Source organism: Athene cunicularia (genome assembly GCF_003259725.1).
Source record: "Athene cunicularia isolate RWA chromosome 3 unlocalized genomic scaffold, athCun1 chr3_part1, whole genome shotgun sequence".
Lineage (NCBI taxonomy): Eukaryota > Metazoa > Chordata > Aves > Strigiformes > Strigidae > Athene > Athene cunicularia.
In genome coordinates, this window is record NW_020799097.1 from 59,882,437 (window position 1) to 59,907,610 (window position 25,174).

Below are 25,174 nucleotides of genomic sequence, written 5' to 3' on the forward strand. Positions count from 1 at the left end.
GATAAATTCTACAGTAACACTGCAGTAAGACTTGCCTCAGTGATAGGTATTTATGGTGTACTATAACACTTTAAGTAAGGTTGATCTCCAAGAGTATACAAATTCTGAGAATCACCATGGGAATTAGTTTGCTTTGTGGAAAGTGTATGCTGCAGTAAACTAGAACAAACATTAAAAGTAAAAAGAAAGGGAATGGTGAATAAAGTAAAACTTCTATAGAAAGTTCCCATCTAAATCTTTCTTTCATATAATTGAAGTACCTAAATTAAGACCTTATCACCCCACACCCCATCAATGTACATTAGAGAGAAGGACTTTTCCACAGTGTGAGTCAACCTGCCTAGGCAGGTAAAGCTCGCCAAAGAGGGTGCCTGTCCCTGTGCATTGACTGTAGGAAGGAAAGCCAGTGGTCACTCTCGCCTCTAATTTAAGCGTCCCACCCCTGTACCTGAAACAGATGAGATGAATCCTGGCTCTTGTGTCTTGTGAAATGGAAGTACACTGCAGCATATAGTTATTCTTTATAAATGGATGGTAAAAAGGCAGAAAAACTAATAACAGACATCAATTTCTTTGTGTGTTCTCAGCCCCATGGACTTTGCTCAACCAGTGTCCTTTGAAAATGCAGATATTGGCCAATGTCCCTCTCTAGAACCAGAGGTTAGGCCACCTGAGGATGAAGATAAACCAATCCACACAACAGTCCTGATCCAGCCTGAACCAGACACTAATGGGGAGAAAGAAAGTCCAAGGACAACTCCTGCTTCCCCTCCTCCTGCAGCACCTTCTCTATCTTCAGAACTTGTAAGTGTAGATCGCTTCACTCAGGTCAAGTTTGAAAAGTGTCTTTCCAGGCAAAATTAAAAAGCTAGCCATCAAGAATAATGAAGGAATTTGCTACAAAAATAGTAGCCACTCAGCATGGTATTGTAAAGGGAACACCTGTGGATAATGGAAAACTGGTTGATGTCATTTGCTTGGATTATCACAACAGTAATTTGAAGAATGATATAGCAGTAGAATTCCCTTTTTCTTGCATGCTTGGCCCTAAACACTTGCACTTAGTGTTTAACACAAGCTAAACACAAGCCTAGCTGTATCTGATCAGGGTTGGACATGAAATTTTCCTATGGGAAATCCATGTCATTATGATATTTTTCATGCTGTTCCTTGAAGCACATAATAATAGCCATGTCAGTGACAGGATGAAGAAACAGGTAAACCATAGAAGTCTTTTTGATATGTGGCAATTTCTCCACTGCTATTTTATAGCTTTAGTCAGGAGACTTATGAACTTAAGAACTGAAACATCAATTGCTTCTAAAACAAGCTGAACTGTTGTTGCCAGAAATATTAAAAAGCTAGACAGTGGTAAGCAGCTTATACAACAAATTTTAAGACACTTTGGTCACAAGTGTAGCAGTTTTACAAGTTGATGCAACATTTTACTGTCCAGAAAAGATATGTTTAGATATGTGAATATTAAACTGAATAATATATCCACTGGAAGATATTCTTAGGGGGAAAATCATTTGCATTTTGTTACACCTGCATACAACACACGGTTTATGTGGAATATAGTTCAGTATGTGTGAGGTTTCCAAACAATGTGAACAGACTGCACATTTCCCAGTTAGGAGCCTATTTTACACTACCATAATAGGACAGTTTTGAGAAGCTAACAACTGGAATATTTAATTTCCCTTTTTATATATATCAAATACAAAAGAGTTGGTCAGTTTAACAGTTTCTCCCAGATTGGCTTCATAAAATCTTTTTAACTATTTTGGGAGGCACTCTCATGCTGGGTTGGGTTCAATCTTCATTCCCATTTCACACCTCCTCACTGATACAACATTATAGAACACCGAGTTTGTTTGTATTAGGCTTTTTTGTGTGACCCAGAGATTAAGATTATCAATTAATTACATGAAGACCACAAAAAACAAGAGTTGTGATTTTCAGTGAGTCAATTGGCTGTAAATCTGTCAGTCCCTGAATTCATTGCCACAGTCATGCCCTGTTACCTGACTAATTTTCAGAATTCATATCTAGTTTTCTCTGGACATCGGTAGGATTTCTAACAATATTTTCCTACAAAAAAAGGTATAAAAATTAGGCCAAACCTTCTAACTCGTTAAGGTTAGTTTTATATTTGAGATTTATGGCCACCTTTATTGGCCAGGTACATATGACACAGCTTTATCTAAGAGGACCTGTCAGGCACTAATAAAGTCTCCACAGCACATGCAGCCATCTGTGCCAGGCAATGGGAGCCTAGCGTTCAAAATAAGCATCTTCCATCTTCGTTATTGCCCTGCCCCAAGCCCCAGAGTTACGTGTATCGGCCTTTTAATGCTCTAGGGCAGCATTTTTGATTCATTCCCACAAGGTGGAGTAGTTGTAACACGAGGGCTCTGATGCATCTTGCTGTTTGGAGTTGAAAGTAAACAAATTTGCAGTATGGTAAGGCTACCAAAGAAAGGTAAGGAACCAGGCAACAAGAAGCTAAAATGTGTTGTGAAAGAGTGCAGTCACATTATCCCTTAATCAAGCATTATAAACAAAATTTAAAAACACAGAAGCGTATGAGAGAGCAAGTGCACATGTTCTAAGACTCTAAGTACTAACTTTTAAATAGCAAAATTGAGAGGAATAGATCTACTCATTAATACCAGAAACTAGTGCCATTGTAACTAGGTGAGTTTTGTATACCACATATCTAGAGTTGTGATAACTTGAAACAGGAGTTCAAAATAAAAATCTAAATAAAACACCATGGCTCCACTTTGCTTCTTGGAAAAAATGAAACTGTTTTAGTCTGCTGAAAACTTGAAAGTATTTTAAATATGGCAAGTTTTTGGATAGTTTTTACATCCATCTAAGTTCTCCAAAGTACTTTTCTGGGGAATCATAGAATCATAGAATGGTTTGGGTTGGAAGGGACCTTAAAGATCATCTAGTTCCACCCCCCTGCCATGGGCAGGGACACCTCCCACTAGCCCAGACTGCTCAAAGCCCCGAACAACCTGGCCTGGAACACTGCCAGGGAGGGGGCAGCCACAGCTTCTCTGGGAAACCTGTTCCAGTGTCTCACCACCCTCACAGGAAAGAATTTCTTCCTTATATCGAATCTAAATCTACCCTCTTTCACTTTAAAAAATCACCCCTCATCCTATCACCACACTCCCTGATAGAGTCCCTCCCCATCTTTTCTGTAGAAGAAATGTTGCAATGAAATAAGTAACTACAGTCTAATAGTGAAATAGCACTCATATGACAGTCAATTCTACAGTAGTGTATAAAGGACTGTAGAAGGACTGTATATGGTAAATTATTTCCACATAGTAGGCTTAAATAATGTATCTGTTCTACTTAAGTCCTTTCAGGACCTTTTTTATCCCTATTATCCATCTGCATGTAAAAGAGGAGGGGAACTTAATGCCAAATGAAAAAAGCCTACTCTCTACTAAAGGCAAGACAAGATCTAGAAGTAGGACAGTTGGGAAATACACTGGTCACCAGTCTGCTGCTGCTACTTGCTACAGATGCTGAAATATTTCTCAACATTGGGTAACTGCTGCTTCTGCCTCATGTTATTCACTGCTTCTTAGGATTCACTTGCCACTGATACGAAGAGCGCCAGCCTTACTTCTGCATTTGATTCCATGACGGTATTTTCCACTCTTTCTCCCTGCATTACTTGTTTTATTAACACTATTCAGTAAACTGTGGGGACTGCTTCAGTGGTGCTCCCTTTTTCCCCCTAATTACTTTCTTTGTAATTGCTAATACAGCATTGTTTGCAGAGAATGTGTGACAGTCCAACAGTGGGCTTTTCTGTTGTTCATTTCCACTGTGATACACACCTAGCTGCTTGATTTACCAGTCAAGTCCCTGACATCTGACAAGACTGAAGTTAAGTGCAGCTGAAGAGTTCAGTCTTGAGGCTCTCAGGTAATATGGAAGATTATTAAGCAGCCAGGTTTAAACCCAGGCCATTACTGAAAAAACTAAGTTGGAATATTTTAATATAGGCTGATGACCCATGCTTAGTTCACAGTCTTGTGCAGGCTATAAAGCTGACTGTCCCTAGATGAAGTAAAAGCAGACACAAGCTTGTGAATAAAACCTGGAAGTTGTTTAAGCATGCACTACTAATGGTTTTTTCCCTTTACTGACGTTTCCACATCAACCTAATGAATGTTCACTATTATCGATCAGTTTTTATCAGTAAATAATCAGTGTATGCTTGCTATGATTCCAGCCATCACAGTGTGTTTGGGGTGCTCCCCAACTCCTTGCCCATCCTTACAGTCCTCCGGCTGGGATGAAGAAAAACTGCAGTGTTTGCTGATGCCGAGTTGCAGCTAAAGTGTCAGGGCCAGACCCTTTACTAACATATACCCGCCTAGGATTGAGTTTACTGTCAAAATATGTCTATTTACCATGTAATATGTAAAAGTGTCCCACAGAAAAGTGTGTGTTTGTGTATTTTCCAACTCATTCCTGTTGTTCCGGTATAGGTAGTTAGTCCCTATCTTCAAATTTTAGCAAGTCCAAATGCTCTTGAAAGTATTATATACACAGTACTATTATTAACATAGTTAAACTTCTAGATAAACCTGTAAAGTTTAAAATAATTAGAAACTTTAGCCAGCATTATAGGGATATATTTTTTTTCTATTTGATGATCACTGTAAGACTGCTATCACACATTCATAACTTTGCTTGCTAAAATGTCCCCATTTTCCCCCTCCATTGCACATAGATGTGTACTTGTCGTAATGCATGGTGTTCTACTCTGTCATATTCAAACCAGAGCATTCATTGTGGAAAACTAATTTTCAGAAGTGCTCTGTACTGTTGTGAAGATTTTTGTGACACGTGAAAGCAAAAAAGGTAACACTACTGAAAAACTGAATGAGAGGGGGAAAGAAATTTTCTCTTTGCGGCTGAAATCTCAGTGTCTGATGAGTCACTCATGACATTTTCAAAATGTTTCACAGAAAGAGCTCTTTGTCAGCAAAGCACCGCACCTTGTGCTTTGCAGGTCCCTGCTGAGTCAGGGCTCAAATAAGAGACTGTCGCCAATTCAAAATGGTATCAGCCACAGTGCTTAAAAACAGAGCTTGCAGCTATCAACGTTTGTTTTTTTTCCCAGCGGTATTGTCCTGATATTGTGTTGTGTTAGATCCTTTGAGTAGTTTCTTTACAATACTCTCAGTGGGAGGCAAAAGCTAGACATGAGTAGGAGCTGGTAATTACCATGGTCCCACATTGCCCTAGGCACCCCTATACAAGAGCTTTAAGGCCAGAGATTAAAAGACCTGGTGAAATTAAAAGAAAAAATTATACTGGGCAGAAGATATTTTACCTTCCATTGTTGCACCCCTTTAAGATTAATAGAAGTGGAACAGACAGGGAGGGGTTTCTTCCTTTATCCCCCGGGTAATGTGTCTACATTAGACAGCTCAGAGAGTTTTAAGAGTTGTTACTTCTGTCTGTCAGTTATTTGGCTTCCCTTATTGTTTGTGGGGGCCTTTCAACAGCACCAGGGGAAACAACAGCACATTTAACAAAGAATTAAATTGCAAAACAATATAAAGAAGTTAAATGGAGGACTTGTTGACAGGTGCAAGATCTGAAAGTACTTTTAACTCATTATTTTTAAGGTGACTAGATTTCAAATCCACAGTATACCTTGAAAACTTAAGTCTTGCCTCATTTCTGTAAGAGAGCATCCTACTGTGTAAAACTTAGCTAAGAGTGAGCTAAGAGTACACTGAGCTGCCTGGAAATCACTTAAGACTCTTGTAAACGTCCACTGATGGCATGAAAGCAGCAGTGTTCATATATTACTTTTATTTGCTTTTACAGCCAGCTTAATGAGCTCGGCTTTTACACCAAGTTCCTGTCATACTGGTTTATAACTTCAGCTGGTATGATGAGACATCAACACACTGGAAAGCTGCAGGGCCAGTGTCTAGACTAGGTGGAATACTCTCAGTCCTGAGCAGCTGCAAGACTTCCAGCTCATGCACAGCTGAGATAGATACAAAAAAATGAAGTGTTTATGATCACTGTGTATTTTTGCAGGATTCCTGTGCTGCTGACACTGAACCAGCCATTTTGGAAGGTGGCAAGCAATTTGGTCTTTCAAGGAACAGCCACATTGCAGTTGCGTTTGATGACACTAAAGTGAAAAACAGGTATATTGTTTATTTCAGCACTGAGTTTTGATGGAATTATGTTAAAATAAAGTGCCCCTCCTGATATTCTCAAAAGCATCTCCCAAAATTATGGGTTTAATCTGAAAAATATCACATCCCGTGGCTAATTCATTTCATCAAGCAAACATAAAAAACATTCAAGCATGAAATCTAGGCAATGAAGTACCCATCTAAGTAGCTCTCACAAAACCAGTTTACCTCTTTGTCAAAGTTGAGGCACACACAGATTCTAGACTGATTTGCAGAAAAACAAACAGAAGAATGGAACCAAGTCATGCAACTGAATTCATAGGTTTCTTTTTCCGAAAGAAGTTTCTTGCTTCAGTAACTTGATAATTTCTTGTAATAAGCAACCCTTTTTTTCCCCTTTGCACTGATAGTTAAAATGAAGCTTGAGCAGTATACAGGGAAAATGATATTGCCCTCCCAAAATATAACAATATATGCATATACGTGCTGATATGCAGAGGAATTCCAATAGCTGCTTATAACAGTACAGCTGGTTTTAACAGATTTGTGAAGCTGTAACTTGTTAATTGTTCATTTTTGCTCTGAAGGCACATGGATGTTAACAAATGTGTCATGTCAGACCACTAAGCACTTTTGCTGCCTTATAGTTTACAAGTCCGTCAGCCTCACACTTATTTTTACCTATAAAGGTGCTGTACTGCATAGTTTCACATATGCTAATTTTAGAAAACTAGGAATATAATTAAAATAAATATATTTTAAATAATCCTACAGTCTTTGCTTTTCTTCTGTTCAAATAAGAATCCTGGCCTGATCATTTTTATGCAATGATTTTTCACATTTATATTATGAACTACTTTCAGGAACTGACTTTGCAGCTCAGCTTGGGCTGGGTTAGTGATGTGTTGCCAGTACAGCCTTAGCATCTAGATAATATAAATCATTTCTTCCCAGATTTTTTGCTGTAGGGGAGGGTTTTGGCATAACCGTTCTGTCCAAGGGGTCAGACACACACCCATTTTCTGTTGGGAGAAATCAGAATAAGTGTTTTATATCCTGATTGTAAACTCCTCTCTGCATCTTTAAAAGTTTTGCAACCTGTCTTCAGGCAATACAACTCATTAGAAACTCAACATTTGCCAGCTGTCACTACAGCTCGCTCTTCTTTCTGAGCATTATATGTGTGGATGACGGATAACACTGCTGGAATTTTACAAGCAATGGGATTTTTTAGCAACTACAGCTGCAGCTAAGAAATATGTCTGAAATTCTATGCCAAGGTTGCACTTTTGTATTTCCACAGCGAAGGGACTAATGAACACTCCCATGTCAGGGATCAGATATGTGTGAAATGTGATTCACGTATAACCAAATTATTTTTCTTAAACTCTGATGTAAAAGTAAAATGAGCCACTAACTGTGAAGTTGTTTTAGAGGAACACAAGAAGGTAAAGCAGGTAAATTTGTCTACTCTTTGATTCTGAATATCTTTTCCTTTGTTGTTTTCCTGTTTGTTTTCTTTCCAGACTTACAATTGAATTTGAAGTCCGAACAACAGCTGATTCTGGCTTGCTGTTTTATATGGCCCGCATCAACCATGCTGATTTTGCTACGGTTCAGATAAAGAATGGACTGCCTTACTTCAGCTACGACCTAGGGAGTGGAGACACCAACACAATGATTTCCAACAAAATAAATGATGGCCAGTGGCACAAGGTATGATACTCTCTAATGTTAAACTATTCTTTTTAATGCGAAGAGCGAGCTTTGTTCTGCCTTAAGATGTTTGCCAAATGCAGTTTATACAAGCTAAACTTTACAGCCAGGAATTTCTGTAGTCTGCAAAATTTGTGCTTTCAGATTCACTGTTAAGTACACAGCACATATTTTATTAACAAAAAGTTTGTGCTGATCTTTGAAATTTGTCCTTCAGGAAACACATATTTCTGGACATATTTAGAATATGTCCCATGTATGGTAAGGAACTGCAGAAAACGTTCCTTCCTGCCTAATAGGCCTCAGGTGAGCATCAACTCATGGTGATGGAATACATCATTAAAGCCAGTTGTTTCTACATTAATAATGTCATTGTTCAGCCATAATGCTATGAACAAAGAAAAATGCAGTAACTTTTAAGTAAATCTTCCCTGCATTATTACTTCAATTCATTAGGGAATAAATATGATATTCACGGATGTATTTGGCAGCCCCTTCTGTGACTTTATGAGAGGAAGCATTTATACACAATGCCTGTGGCATTTGGATGGTAAGAGAAGGAATAATATCACAACCATGAAGTTCAGTCTGGGCCAAGGACAACAGACACATACTATATTCATGAGGTAACATGCTTGAAGTCACCAATAAAGACGGAGAAGAAAAGTATATATGTAACTATGTATTCAAGTAGTATACTATAAGAGACATTAAATTTTGGACAGGTATTTGGAAAGTCACCATCCACATCTCTATCACCAAATGAGAAGAAAATCTACTTGCATTTTCTGTTACACTTTAATTGCTCTTATGAAACCCTCTTTGCAGTCATCCTTAGTCCCTCTCTGCTTCTTTCCCACCCTGTTCTGCAGGAATTTTATTTTCACTGGATTTTTATTCATGAACTTTTTGATGATAGCAATTGCTTTAGACCAAGGTACTTCATAATGGGAAACAATAAAGTTGTAGACATTATTTATTTGGTTTGTATAATGTCTAGGAGCACTGGCAGTAGACCAGGGCCCCTTTCTGCTAGACCCTCTATAAATACAGAAGAGATTCATTTTGCTCTTTTAGTCGTTTTTTCTATATTCTAAGATAACTAACTGGAGCATATATTTCTTAATGGAAGGCTGTGGTCTTTGCGCATACAGCTTAGCACTCTGAAAGAGAGGGACCCTTGTTGTAGATTCCATTTTTGCAGGAGAGAATGGAGACTAAATCCAAAGTCACAGTTCCCAAAAACCACAAGAAAGTCCATTCTGGGAGGGGTGAAAAAGGCAACCTTTTTAAAAAAAGACCATAGTCTTTGTTTTTAAGAAAGCAGGGGCTTCTCCTTAAAATAATCCTTTTAGTGACAACCTTTTCTCCATCTGAAATGGTTTAGGTTAAAATGTTTCCATCAGACCTACAGAAGCCACACTGTGCTGCTGCTGTCTCTTTAGGTCCTCTGAAAGAGCATCTGTTCCCAGTTCCTGTCTCACTCACCAAATCCTCCTTCTGCCCAAGGTGTAATTGTCCATCTCAAATTTACTGTTGTCTGTAAACACCCAGTTCAGTCCCTCATTGTCAGGCCACCTGTTGTCAGTGTTCAGATATTCCCATTGCATGACAGATGTGCTGCCACACTGAAGCAGAAACACCCATGTTAAAGAAATCCCAAAGAAAAAGGTCATTTGTATCTCTTTGCTACTCTGGTGAGCTAACTGTGGTGCGGTTTAAAAATCTGCTAATATGTGTGTTGCATTCTACATTTATGCCTTTTTTATACCGAACCATTATTATACTGATTTGTAGAGATTTCAGTATAAACCTTTGGAAATAAATTGGCCTACAGTTGTTCCGGTAGAATTTCCTCAACTCTAGCAATAGCACTTCCTCCATGCAATTCACAGCCCATTTGTCTGAACAGAAGCCATAATACCAACAGAACATAGTTGGTATTATATTTACTCTAGCATGAACTATGATCTGAGGCACATCCAAACTAGTGGAATCATAATCTCAGTATTGTCTGCAAACATGTGCTGCAATAAAGATTTGCAACTGGTTCCATTAACATTCAGCATTTACTATTCCCAGTACTTAAAATTGCTGTCTTGATTCCATGAAAAACAATATTGTGGCATGCCTATGACAGTAACAATGAAACTTTTTAAAGAAACCCAAAGTCCTTTCAGTAATTCTAATAAATAATAGTCATGATTCCTCCTGACTCAGATGTAATTAAAAGGCGGTCACATGTTTGCACAAAACCTTCCACGGGAGCTCTGTTCCATGAACATTATCTATAGTTGCTGCCACGGTGCTTCTGCTAACCTCTCCAACTACTGTCTCCCTTATTACATATTTTGGGCTGTAAGTCTAGTTACAATTTGGCAACCCTTTGTTGTCAGAAAATTAGCTGTAATTGTATTGCATTTGTGTGTGTTTTTAGATAAAAGTCATTCGAATGAAGCAAGAAGGAAATCTTATAGTAGATGATATTTCAAACAGAACTGTTAGCCCCAAGAAGGCTGATATATTGGATGTTGTAGGAATGCTGTATGTTGGAGGATTGCCCATTAACTACACAACTAGAAGGATTGGTCCGGTAAGCACCTTTGTTTAAGTTATCTTACACTCCTTAAGTATGTCTTGATTGGTACCAATGTCTTCTCAGTGTTGTTTTGCTTTTCCCTCCCAACTGCTCAGGAATATGGATAAAATGGACATTACTGGAGGTACATTACATTCTTTCAGTGGAAAGATCTGACTTAGAATCCAGTTAATGCAAAGAACTAGAAATAGCAGAGTTAGTTACTGTTACGGAAAAATGGAAAGACCCATACACTTGTATCCACTTGCATGACCACGCAGCTAGAGAATCAGGTCTTGAATCCTACTTGTCCTCTCTCTTGGCTGTAATTCATCTAGCAAGAAATTCTAATAAACAGTGAAAGCATCTCCTAAAAGAAGCAAAATTACCCTGGACAAAGTACCCAGTAGTACTGCTGCTTAGCGTAGCAATTGGTTTTGTGTTATTATTACTAAACTAGGAGATAATGTATTTTGAAGCAAGGCCATGGAAACTCTGTTGACTTCTTTCTGTTTCCAAATCAAATGTGCATGTATCAGCTTATCACTGTTTTGGTCTAAATGCCCAGCTTCCATGCTGACACAGAAGATACCTTTACAAACAGAGAGCCCAGAGAGGTGAATATCATTCTGGGCTAAACTTTGTAGAATTAACTAGGAACACTGTATTCCCTCAGCCAGGCCATTTACTGCATCTATCTGCACAGCTCCATGTCAGTCATCTCACTTTCCTGCTGCCCTCCCACCCCCCAAAATATGCCAGTATCAGAATCAGAAAAAAAACCCTTTTCCCTGCATTATTTTTCTTGCTGCACAGAGGGATCTTTCAAAGCAGAAGCCAGAACTTGAGTGAATGTAATTAGGCTTATAGTGCAGCACAATTTGAACAAAAACCTGCACTGTCCATAGCAGCTATGTCCAGCTTCATTCTGGGTGGTTATATGGAATCAGTAAAGAGGAGGCAAAAGTACAAATCCTGGTAAGGAAACAAATCAAACTCTCAGAGAAACTGCATGTGAGTAAATACCATTGTAGTAAGATGGTTATGGGATGGCAAATACTAATCTATAGACAGGCAAGAGTCCACCATTCAGGAAGACAAAATAAATACAGGAAAAGAAGGTCTAGATCCTGCTTAAATAAGTCCTTATAATAACTTGTAGATGCGGAATGAATGGGAAGAGTAACCACTCTTGAATCTGAGAGTCATATTCCATAAGGAAAACTGACTGTAAAGATCATACTTCTCAGCAAACTGAGCAAATCTACTGATCATTTGGATTTACCAAACCAGATCTGAGGCACTGGAAAATAAAAGTAATACTTAACTACCCAGAAAATATAATTCCTAATACTATCAAATTGTGCTCTTGAAATACATCTGCAACTTACAAATACTAATCTAAGGAGAAAGGTAACACTAAATCCTTACCTATTGCTCCTTGTCAGAAGTAATGGAGGGAACCCATGCAGATAAATGGCTCAGTCTGGCAATAACAGTCATGTCAGATCCTGACAGTCTGATGTGCTTTGGGATTTAAATGAAGCTGTGACTTCAAATGTCATTCACAGAAGGTAAAAAAGAGTGCTTGCCTCTCAATCATTCTCAGTAAAATACACCACATGATGTATTAATAGTGTTGTGTTGTAGGCTTCGTGTAAAGGCTCTGAAGCAAAGTAAGTTGAAAGGATGTATTATCTTAGGGCTTTCTTCTAAAAATACATCAGCCTTTTTAAGCACTAATCTAATACGTAACTGTAGGTGGGCTGGCTTCCTATTCAGTGCAGAAGGCTAATAACTGCTTGGTTGGCTTCAGCAGATGTCACATTTTAAGCATACAAAACTGTTTTCAGCAAAAGAGATTATATTGCCTGATACCACGCTAAAGGATAACCACAGGATAAGTGAAATTTTAAAGTTAAAGAATGGTATTGTGTTGTCTACAAATCTTGCATTTCTATGATTTATTCATACAGTGAAGATGCAAGATTTGTTTTCTTTTGTGGCACCTTTCTTTTTTGATACCAAAACTTCTTGATCTGGAGATGACTTTCACTTAGAAATTAGAAAAAGGTCTATTTATGAAGAATCTGACAGAAAGCATTGCTCAGCTCAGAACTGAATTTATTTACTGATACTGCTCAGGTTCTCATGAAAATTTTGTACAGGTGTATTTAGCAATAATAAGCTATATAATTCCACAGTACATTCAGCTTCGATTTAGAAGTAAATAAATTATTTGACAATTCTTTCAAATTACTAGTCAGGGTATTGTTAGAGGAGGTAATGTGCAGAGTCAAGATTTCTCTCTGCAGGTCTGCCTTTCTTCTTTCTGTACTTATACATATTTCTATATTTTATATGCTGATTTTTATTTTCCCCCTTCCTACAGCATTGCTTATGAATGTCTTCCTTTTCTTCCTCAAAGTACAAGTTTATAATTTTCCGCTCTCTCACTGGTAACAGGGATACATTTTCCTGACTCAGCGTCAAAGACCAAAGCCTTTGTCTGAAGCCCAGAACCCAAATGCTGCTTCTGCACACCTCAGAGAGAAAACGGGGGAGAGCTCTGGGGCAGATGCCGGTGGCTCTGAGGTCCCACCGGGATACACTGATCACACCCAGGGCAACCCGGGGTGTAGCCTGGGCAGACCCTCACTCCAGCCCCAGGCAGGACCTCCCTTACAGCACCACCAGCTCAAGTGTGCACATACCACCCGCTCAGGGTCACAGAAACATGCTCCCAGTGCAGAAGCCAAACTGGAGTTGCAGTTTGCTTCCCTGCATGGGTGCCTCCATACACCCGAGTACATCCCCCTCCTCCACCTGCCTCTCAGGCTCACAGAGTGGCCCTTGTCACTCTGGTCACCACACCTATATACAGTTATTATACGAAGAACTATGTGCAGTTATCAACCTTTACATAGGGGCTTTGTTTGTTTTAGTAGCTGTGTACCTGCATTACCTCTGTCTTACCATGCAACATTAGGCCCATAGTAAAGTGATGAAAGGGGAAGAAAAAAAAATAAATAAATAAAAGCCCTAGTAAAATTACCAGCAGCCCAGAGAACTATATCCAGTATCTTCATCTACTTGCAAACCCCATAACCTAGTCAATTAAAAAGGTAAAGTATAGGCCATTAAATTCCTGCATTGCTGATGTAATTTGCTATGTTTCATTATGCAGTGTATTATTTTATGTCCCCTCCATTAAGCCAAATAGATGTGACTCAGATCACATCCCTGAAAAGTAATGTAATTCGTCCTCAGTGTGACCGAGATTAGATTCCAATTACAATCAGATATCAAGGATTAGCCATGTAAAATTCAAGTTTTATTCAGCTCCATAAATCCAGAAAAGGTACTTTTTGATGACATACTTTAGGCTGTTATTCTGAGCATTTCAGCTTGCTTTGCACAGTTACACGTTTTGTTTGAAATATTGACTACAGGTCACCTATAGCATCGATGGCTGTATCAGAAGTTTTAAAATGACAGAATCACCTGTTGACCTGGATAATCCAACTTCCAGCTTCAATGTTGGAAAATGCTTTGTCACTGCACAGAAAGGAACATACTTTGATGGAACAGGCTTTGCCAAAACAGGTAATGAACAGCAATTCTGCTGATAGGCAAAGAACAGAGAAAGAGGAGATGCTGCTTTCAAATACCTACTGTACTACATAACATCTGTTGACTGGAGGCAAAGTGAGACCAATACTTGAAACTCCCGCTGATCATTTTTAGTTCTCTTGCCTAGGAACAGACTATATGACTTTCTAGCAATGTCTCACACAGCTGCCATAACAGTTGCTTACATGATTTCACATGAAATGGAGTGCGTTAATAATGCTGAGTTAATTACCTTGTATTACTGGCAACACACTTCATATGATTATTAGGAATAACGTATTAAATAATTTTATTCATTTTATTATGCTTCCTCTTTTCTCTCCAAGTTGGTGCATACAAAGTGGGAACAGATCTGCTCGTGGAATTTGAATTCCGGACAACACGAATGAACGGTGTTCTCCTAGGAGTCAGCAGCCAGAAAATGGATGGGCTTGGCATTGAATTAGTAGATGGAAAAGTGAGTAGCAAAGCATTTTGGGCTCTTTATAGAGACTAGCTTTAGAAAGCAAAAGTAGTTTAAATGCAAGCTTACTACCCCAATCTCAGGCATCTCAATCAGTATCAGAACTGTCTTTTGTGCAGCACTTGCCCCTTCCCTTACATCAGGAGGCTCTTACACCTTTAAAATGATATTTTAAAAGATTCTGTAACACTTGAGTTTCCTAAAACTGCAACATCATGACTTAAATTAGTAAGAATATCAAAATTTTGAAGAAAATCTTTGTCATTAATAATACTTTCTCTTGTGTATATCTTTTATTTCGCAATCTGGAAAACCAGTCAGGAATCTTTCACTATAAAGAGCTTGGGGTGGGGGGGTGAAACACCCAAAAACAGAAAAAAAAAAAAAACAAACAGGAAAAATTATAACCTATACAACAGTTCTGCATATTTCCCAGACCCCAGAGGGACAGCAATCCACATAGAGTCTGGTATTACAGAGCTTTAGTGTGTGCAGTCAGAGCATGTTGACTTTAAATAAACAAACCCCCCCAAAAATAATTATTTTGAGAACTGAGTTCCATGCCACGCTTTTCAGGTGATGTTTCACGTTGACAATGGTGCGGGCCGCTTCTCTGCTATCTATGAGCCTGATGCACCAGGCAGCTTGTGTGATGGACAGTGGCACAAGGTTCTTGCAAACAAGATCAAACACCGTTTAGAGCTGACTGTGGATGACAGACAGGTGGATGGTAACAGCCCAACCAGGGCCTCGACCTCAGCGGACACAAACGACCCTGTCTTTGTCGGAGGATATCCTGGTGAGCATTTAACTCACAAATGATGCTTTGCTTACATTCTAGCACCACTGCCTTGGTGTAATGTATTAAATGAAATTAGGACTAGCATGCTGAGGATAATGGATGAGACTGTCCAAGTTTATATCAGTTGATATGGATGTTCATTTCTGCATCCAGCTGCATTTTGGAACAAGATGTTCTGCAGCACCAAGGGACTCTGACAGATTCCCCTGCCTAGTTTCAAATGTAGGCACAGAGGAGCAGGCAGACTTTCTGGCTTCTGCTGCCTACACACACACGGCCTCCCTCTTAAAACTTTATGTTTAGTAACAGCATATTTGTTATATTTCAATAGTAACAGCATTTGGCAAATTTAAATATAACTAAAGAATGCATATATGCCCTTGGGGGGCAGGGCACTATGGGTATAGACCAGCATTATAAAACCTGAGGAACTGAGGAATGTGACAACAGCTTGTACAGAGAAGTGAGAGGACACCATCTCTTTCTGATTAATATCTTTGCTCTTGGTCTGGTGGTTTTCAAAGGAAAAAAATAATTAAAATTTGCTACTCAGTATTCTGGAAGCCTTTGAGAGAATTACCTCTGCTTCACGGAGAGGAAATTGAACAGGATCCAGAACTGGGCTGAGCTCTCTAGCTATCTTCATCTTCCACTAAGCTGATAATGAATGCTAGTATTCATCTATTCATAGACCATCAATAAGTTCATCTAATAGCAGTTTTCTTTCTGAAAACACAGTCAAGATGTTTGCAAAGTGCCAATTTTGTTGCATTTATAATAAAGTTTCCCTCCAGTTTGCAAACAAAAAACCTAAGCATGTTTGCAGTATGTGTCTGCTCTAGTGCATACTGAGGTCAATGGCAAGACGCCTCTCGAGTTAATTCCTAGATGATTTTCTGGAAGTTGTTTTTCGCCCCACTCTAATGTGTGATACAGTACATCCAAAAAGCCTTCTCTCTCAAGCTTCAGAACATTTTCAAAAATGTTCTTGATACTGACAAATGAGAGTTGTAATTCAGTCACAGAGACTATTGATAAGGACCAACAACTTTGTGCCAGAAGGAGAACAGCTTTGTGGCAGCCTTTTTATAACAAAACAGAATTCTAGCATAGGAGCTAGTGCTAAAGAAACACTGCAGATGGAGTTACTATCTTGTTCTGGACTGTACATCAAGAGGAACATAGCAAGTGAAACACTGCAATCTGTACAAAACAAGCCTACACTTACATCATGTTGAAGTGATATTCCTGAGTTCAGCCACATGGCAAGTTACGAAATGATTCAATAATCCTACATGCACATTTAAACACCTCACACTTCTCTTGCTGTCTAGTCTAGCTCATCCAAGATTTATTTTAACATTCCCAATACCTAGACAGCCTCATCACAAATTTAAGACACAGTATCATGGGGTTTTGTAAACTTAGCAAGTGTTTATGTTTTCCAGTCCTCATGAGGCTTCTCCTGGCTGCATAAACAGTGCAAAACAGTTGAAAACCAGCTAGAATTAGCTGGTAGAGAATTTCCTGTGCAGAAAAACTTTTTTTTTTTCTACCAGAGCATGGGCAAGGATATAAATTCCAGGCTACCCATAAAAGCTATTATCTCCTGCAATCACTCTTTCCTGTGCAAGAAGGGACAGGATTCAGCCATCTCATCCTCTGTGAAACAGCATAATGCTATGGCCAGTCAGTCCTGTACAGGTGTAAAGTAATTTCTGCAACCCTACTTTATCAGTCATACAGATTTGTATCAGAGTGTCCCTGTAGCTACTTTTTCACTTGGAAGAACACTGAAAAACAAGTTGAGCCATGAATTTCAAGCAGTTGAGAGAAGTATTTCTAGATTCCTAGTCAAACCAAGCCTTACTTCTATCCTGTCCTTCTAGCAGGAGATGTACTCAAATCCCTGGCTTTACTGTCACCAAGGGAAAAAAAAAAATCAGAATGCTTGAAAACTCTCAAAACCAGTCCTTAAATTACGCCTGAAGTCCATACTGAGGAACTGGAACTGACTTTCTCATGATGTCAGGGCTGAGAATTGCATCCATTCTGGCCTGATTTTGTTCTGTTATTCTGTGGATAAATAGCCTAAGAATCTGCAGGACTAGCATGTATGCATCATACACTATTTGTAGGTAGCAAGCTGCCATTTGGCCATTTTCCTTAATTTCTTCTGTCACATAACTGAGTTACTTAGTTTACAATGGCAGTTTAAATGTGACAGATTCTGCCACTGTCATGATAGGACAGAAAAAGGAAAGACAACTGGATTGTTACCACTAACATAAACATTTATCACATTCACTCATAATGTTTGTCATTTTTTATATAACAAATAAAACGTACTAATATATTGCTGGGTACATTTATTCTCCTGCAGGACTCTCAGAGGACAAGCTTAAGTATCAACTCAGACTAACATAATACCTTTTGCCTTTTTTTCCCCTCCTTCAGATGGTGTGACCCAGTTTGGGCTGACTACTAATATCCGTTTCAAAGGATGTATTCGATTTCTGAAGCTCACCAAGGGTACTGCTAAACCTCAAGAGATTAACTTCAGCAAAGCTTTGGAGCTGAAGGGTGTTCAGCCACTGTCATGCCCTGCAAACTAACTGTCATTCAGCAGATATGGGTCTGTTGATATAAGCACTTCAGATTAAAAAAGAAAAATATATATCTACAGCACATTCATAATAAAATGTCTTTATGCAAGTATTTGAGTAGTGTTTGTGGTATATTCAGATGGCTATTTCAAGGTACCTCCCAAGGATGCAAGAACTAATCCTTTCCCCTCACCCCTTCTCTAGGGAGTAAAGCTATAATTTTTAGCTCTCTCTTTCCTTATAGCTTGAAATGGAAATATTTCATCATTTTTCTGATGAGTGAGACTACCAGTTAGGCAGGATGTTATCTCAAGTTGGAAGGGACCCATAAGGGTCATCAAGTCCAACTCCCTGAAATGTTCCCTGAGTGCTTTTGGTGAGGTAGATCTGTAAGCTCATGTTCGTTTACCATTCTAAATATAGTGCACTTGTGTGTGTGCACACCTCTGTCCTTCATTAGAAACAAACATATTACCTTCCTACAAAAGAGTTTGCTTTGATCACTCCCAAGAGTTTAGAAAATTCTTCTGACCATAATATTTCCATGAAAATGAGGAATTCAAAATTTTATGTAGGCTACATGGCTGCTGTCATGCTATAGCCATAGAACCAAGTGCAAGGAAGGAAAATGCGACTTGCTTGCTCAATTTATTTGGGATTACTGAAGAAAATATGTTGCATCTAAAATCCCTGCTGTATCATTTGAACAGCACTGGATTTTAACAGAGGCTATGTTGTTTGATGTTGAGAGATATAGCCTTTAACAGAAGGAGTTCTATCACTTACCTGGAAATACGGTTTTAAATGATCCTTAATAAATAAAGTTTGATACTACACCTGCCTGCAACTACATGTGATATTGAAGTTACACATAGCAACATTCACAAGCCAAGTTTCTAAAGGAAGATGAAATTTGATGCAACTGCACTGGAGCAGAATGGAGATGAAGCAGGAGAATCCCAGCGATTATTAGCACAGTACATGTCACTAATCTCTACTGTTACCTGTTTAATTAAATTCTTCACATAAAAGCAGCATCCAAAGTTTGACTCCACTGCTTCTGCTTGATGCTCTCAGTTTATGAGGAATTCTGAATGCAGAAGTCACCCTAGATCTACCTTAAATAAAATTTAGAGTGCTCTGTACATAGCAGTTTAAACGTAGATGGGGAGAAGAAAATTGCTTCCTCAATTCTCACTAAAATGCCAAATCCTGGTGATTTTCCTCAGTGCTTTGTATGATTTAGAAGACGATGAAATCATCACTGAAGTGTGGATTATCTTTTCTATGGATTCAAATTGTTAAACTCTACTTTTGCAAAGGTTGTGGTTGGACATGCAGAACAGCTACTGTACAAAATGTAAAAGCAATTACCTACACAAAAGAAAAACAACAGAAAAGAACCTAGCAGTAAGGTAACACAACCATGCAATTAAAAGAAAAAGGGTTTTAAAATTATTTTTTCCTGCCCACAGTGAGCCTTGAATACGCTTTTTCATAAATTCTGACATTATTTTAAAAAGGCTTGCTGCAAAATTTGTGCATAGGCTATCTACAAAAATGTGTGCTGCTAGAGAGCGCTCCTGCAGGAGTGCTTTGTCTTTAACAAAAGGCTTCTTTGGCATGCAATGCTTCTCCAAACTGCCATGGAAAAAACCACCTTTACACTGTGAAACTGCATTAAAGAGATGGTAATAAATATATACATTGCCACTTTAATGATCTGGGGAGTCTAATATTGATCAGATACACCTGAAGCAAAAACATCTTGCTCCTGTGAAGCCCTGAAATAATGAACTTCCGCAAGTGTTCTAGTTTTTGGTTGCAACCGGTCCTTTAATGTTAACAGTTAATGGCTGAGCAGCATTACCACAAAGTGCTAAGAATTAGTAAAACATGCATTTGTCTCTGAAATAGCCTAGTTATGAGACATGTACTGTCTTACTATGACTTCTACATTCTAATGCTACTAACAAATACACTGTAAAATAGTCATGTGTTTCTATTTTATTCTTTTTACCCTTGTATTTACCTACTCTTATCCCTATAATATTTTGGGATCGTTTGAGCAGCTCAAGAAAATAGGCTATAACACTTCAGAACATTTGAGAATTCTTGAAAAATATGAACTAATGAAGCCCCAAGACTTTTCTGCTGAGGGATATGTGCTATTGTCATGAATTTCTCACAACACACAGAACAGCCAAGCTGCTTGGCCCGTTACACCCCACAGGCATTACCTAGTTTAGAGACACATTTTGTAGCCTCTAGGTTTTATTCAGCATGTTGGATTCTTTTTTTAACCCGAACTTGCTTGCAACTTTTTTTGGGTTTGGGGTGGATTTTTTGGGATTTGAAGATAGAAAGGAAATTCAAACAACTGAGACTAGAGCGCTATGAGTTAATACTGTGCCCTGCCTCCAGAGGCAGGAAGTCGCCTCTGCTCAGCGCTGCATCACCAATGGTCTTTCACATAAAGATGTCTTTGCCTTTGAAATAAATACTGGAGTTTCTGCATGGAAGAAATGGAAAGAAAAAAAAAACTGTGAGAGGCCTTTATGTTCTTTGCTCTGTTGACTTATTTCTCCCTTGAATGGCCTTGCAGGAATGTGTGGGACAGAGCAAAAACAATGAAACAATGCACATTAATACATTTCTTGAACTTTTGGGTGGAAAAAAAAAAAAAAAAATCAACCAGCTGCTGTCCTCTGCTAAAGGAAATAAATTCAGTAGGCTGAAACAACAGACACTTCAGCAAATAGCCAAGCTAAAAGGAAACAGAAAAACCCGCCCTAATTTGTTTTTGTAGATTAGTGAGTGGATGCATTAAGTACTGTTAGTAAAGCTTTCTGCCTCTGAAGATTCAGCAGAGCATCTGAGAATGATCCCAGCTCCCTGTTATTACCTTTTGCCATACAACAGATTCCTAGATTGGCAGAATCCAGATAAAGACTGAAATTGCCTCTAACTAGCAGGTTGTGAGCCTCAGTATGCAGACTGCTAGAGATTACGTCACTGCTAACCGTGCCAGGAGCAATGTAATACCTTCCCATTTCAAGGCTGCAAACTAATACACATCTACAGAACACAAGTATTTAAACACTTAATTTGGTGGATTTTTTGCATACAGAATTTTTTCTGTCTTTTTTTTTTTTTTTGAGCATACATTAAATACTTTTCCTGTCTCTTTTAACATAGCAACCACAGGAATGCCAGCTCCAGCCTTCCCTTGTTCAGCTATGGGGCTTCTGGGAGAGCTCAGATGTCTGCTGAGGGGTTTCTCAGTACATGCAAGTAAAACTTTTCACTGACCTGTTTCTGACCAACAAGAAAAGTGTATGCCATACCTTTCATAAGAACACATTTACTGAAGGACCCACAAAAGATCTGTATCCCCACATAGACACCAGTTTTTAAACCTTCAAATAAGACCTTGCAGTTTTCAGCTGCCTAAGATTTTATGAAAGCCTATAAAACTCTTCTGAAAACATCTTATGCAATGAAAATGTTATTTGCAGAGCAATTTAGTGAGATACCATAGCTAGACCACTGGATTTTTAACCCAAGATTTTTTTCATTATATTACCTACAGTTCCTAACGAGAAAACCCTTCCAGTTCTTCGGTCATCTGTCAAGTCTTACAGCATACATATAAGATGAACTTCTGGAGAAAGTATGTAGGAAGAAGCATCACTTTCACTGTTTCATGCTTCATAAACAGACACAAAACCATCCAGACATTTTTTCAAAATAATACCTTAAATGTACTGCTGATGTGTTATGCGATGGAATTGAAACAAACCCCCAAATTATTCAATCTACATTTTTTCATATGCAAGAGTACAAATAATTTCTACAGGTACCTGAAGTCCCAGATAATTCCTGATAAGATGCATCTATTGCAAGTCCAAAAGCCAAAACTTTCCATTTCAAGTTTAGTGGACAACATCACAAAAAGGACAGGCCTTCACAAAATAAAATATCTAGTTTAAGCAAAGAAAGAAAATTCTAGGCAAAATCTCCAACAGTCAGTGCTCTCAACCACTTTTCATGCTACCCCTGGGACCAACATCAGAACCTTTAGCCCAAATCTAAGACTGTCTCACAATTTTCAGTTGGCTACAGAGTTTTCTTATTTTTGAAGAGAACTGCACTAAACTCTTAATGCTAGAGTAGCCTCCTTTTTCCCTTCTTTTTCAAAAGGATGAGTATAAAATTAAACTGATGCTTTCGGCTTGCCCCATCTTTATCTAACACTCTGTAATAATAATAATAATGAAAGTAGTTATCTAGAGTTTCAAAGCCTAAATTTTATGATATATAGTATTATGAAATATTCTGCAAGGCTGAATAATCTGCTGTAACATCTCCCCCTTTAATCATAATTTATTTTGACAACTTCAGTACTTCTAGTTGGCATGAGCAAGGAAAGATGAATGGCAGTTGAGGCCCTAGAGTAGCTAAATTTCCTGTGGTTTTCTTCATTATGATTCTGTACTGCAATATGACATGAATTTGATTTAAACAGCCAAAGGCCTCACTCTTTCACTGAGTTTCATGTCAACAGAACGGCTCCCTGGGAGAGGAAAAACTGCCATGTGCGTGCCTATCCCTCTGCACGGAGGGGATGCAGCAGTAGAGTGACGTAGGCTCCTACGTCCCTTAGGGGCATAAGGTTAGATGGAATAAATCAGGGCCCTTCCCTCCACCACTTTGAATGATTTGCCATTAGAATCTTCTTAAGAACTGTGAGGCCCGGAGGTGTAGACAGGCCTGAGATAGCACAGTCTGATACCTCTATAGTGTGTATCACACACCTGAAGATTCAGGGAAGATGCAAATACTACAAGTTATTCGAGTATTTCTTATTTAGCACCTGTTCAAGCAACAGCTCTATTTCATTCCTCTTTTAAAAATCCTATTTTTATGGTAAATTTGCTTGAAGAAAATTCATCACTCCTCATTTTTTTCTTGTTTTCTTCTTTCACTGCCTTGTAAACAACTACATCCTACAACTGAGAGGGGAGTAAATCTTCAGCTGAAAATAAATATTGCTGCTTGGAAACAAACGATGTCATGTCAATCTGTTATTGATATACCCATCAGACTACAGTTTTTACTTCAAATGACCGGAGGAAGCAACAGGCTCTCATTCACCTTATCTGTAAATGCCATTTCCAGAACTCTTCTGCCTCCTACTGCACCAGAAATCAAATTATATTTGAGAAAGCAGGGCTGAATGCCCAGACTGTGTCAGCAACCAACAAGCAGCAAACTTTGGTCACTCCAGAGGCTGCAGACAGGCCTACTATCACCCTGGGTGTTTTGTTTCAGTTCATGTCACTGGTAAAACCTTTCTTCCCAACTGGACTTGGTAGCTCTGCTGCAATTTGCTACAGCACCCAGTGTTAGCGTTACCCTTAACCGAATATAGCAGAATCCCAGTTTAGGGAAAAACTTTCAGATCTGGGTAATGTCAAGCATTACTAATTTCTTTCCACAAAAAAAAAAAACAAAAAACCACACAACAAAAAAACCTCACAACAAATTCCCCAGCAAACCTGAGATGCAAGCACAACCACTTAGATCTTTGTTACAGAGCTGCTGCATTTTAAGAAATTAAACTATCATGTGTATTCCCTCAAGCCCGTTTCTTTCTGTTAAAGGCTGCATTATTGCTAATATTCATTCCATTTTGACAATCTGAACAAATCTCCCCATAAAATAATAGAAGGTTTAACAAAGGGGGTGAATTTGGGTGGAATGGCTGATCAAATTGTTTGAGAATTCACTGGTACTGAGGCAAGTAGGAAAAACCTAAGTAACTTCTGGCTGCTGTTACAAAACCACTGTCTTGTGGAAAGTCTCAAGGTCAAAAGGCCAGGGTACTGCTAATACTGTACTGCATCTCCTCCAGGCCACGGGCAGCTGGACAAAAGAGCAAACTCCCCAGACAAAAACTACTTGCAGCAGTGAGTTGCCTTAAATCAGGAAACCCAGCTTTCATCTGACGCTGCATACAGCTGGTGCACACTGAAGGAAAAGGTTACGACATGCAAAACACTGAAATCACATCTACATACGAGATTACACATTTCTATAGCCAAGCAGACAGCTCTGAGAAGGAAATAAGCAGGTCAGAAATGCCATTACAGCAGGGCAGAGAAAAGGGTTACTACCGACGGGAGCACTCAATCTGCAAATCTGCACCAGGGCCAGATTCAAAATGGATCACAGCGGTTTGTTTCTGGCTTTTCTCATGTAAATGAAAGAATGAAAAAAAAAAAAAAAAAAAAAAAAAAAAAAAAAAAAAAAAAAAAAAAAGGAATGTAAAATTATACTCAGTGTGTCTGTATACTTTAAACTGTTTACTCTCCTGAATACTACAACTATTCAACAAGCAGCTAATAGTTATGTGAGTATAGGTAGGTTTTTCAAGAGTGTTTGGAGATTTATTTTTTTTTTCAAATTATTATGGGCCAGAACAACACTGCTTCTCACACCGCAAGTTTTTTAGTGTCCATCCTATAAAGGGACAAGAGAGAGGAAAAAACCCTCCAATTTTCAAACATTACCCTTGAAAATACAAACTAAAGACAGCAGAGCTGCAGTCCAGTTACATTAAAGAAAGATTAAGCAGTCATCATTGACCAAAATCCAACATAGCCACTTTAAACCTGGTAAAATAAACTCAATGTTCATCCATATCACAGCTCTAAGGCCAAGTTTGCAATCTGCTAACACATTCAGTGCAAGACTAAGACAAGCATGGCCACAGCACACAATCTGATTTGCACTGTATACATTGTCTATAAGGCATATGCTATTTTAAGCCTCCAAGCAGTTTTATATACTTAACTGCAGTAGCACTGTGCTCTCAAACACTAGTTTGGCACCAGTGGTACATCACTGGGTTGTGAAGTCCCTAAAATGTGATTCCATAAAAGACATTGGATGTTGCTGCTACTTAGGAACTGTTGAAAGTACTAGAACAGATGGAGAATTAAGTTTACCATTTAGCTGCCTAGTTCATGGACCATTTTCTGTTCCCCTGCCAAATGTTTCTGAAATTAAAAACTTTTATTGTTTTACTGACATTTCTTTTTTCCATGGTGGTTTTAATAAACCATTTCCTCTTTCACTTTATGGTGTGACATCTTTGTAATATTGTAA

At 38.6% G+C, this 25,174-nt stretch overlaps 1 protein-coding gene across 1 annotated transcript in view; it reads left to right on the forward strand.

Annotated features, from left to right (window-relative positions):
- Positions 1 to 18,113, forward strand: part of LAMA2 (laminin subunit alpha 2) — a 303,552-nt gene extending 285,439 nt beyond the window's left edge. The window contains exons 59-66 of the mRNA XM_026844883.1: positions 588 to 804; positions 6,100 to 6,212; positions 7,730 to 7,919; positions 10,357 to 10,512; positions 13,950 to 14,103; positions 14,457 to 14,587; positions 15,170 to 15,392; positions 17,853 to 18,113. Of these exons, the coding sequence (XP_026700684.1) occupies positions 588 to 804; positions 6,100 to 6,212; positions 7,730 to 7,919; positions 10,357 to 10,512; positions 13,950 to 14,103; positions 14,457 to 14,587; positions 15,170 to 15,392; positions 17,853 to 18,010 (1,342 nt within the window). The 3' untranslated portion in view covers positions 18,011 to 18,113. The remainder of the gene's footprint in view (positions 1 to 587; positions 805 to 6,099; positions 6,213 to 7,729; positions 7,920 to 10,356; positions 10,513 to 13,949; positions 14,104 to 14,456; positions 14,588 to 15,169; positions 15,393 to 17,852) is intronic.
- The last annotated feature ends 7,061 nt before the right edge of the window (positions 18,114 to 25,174 follow it).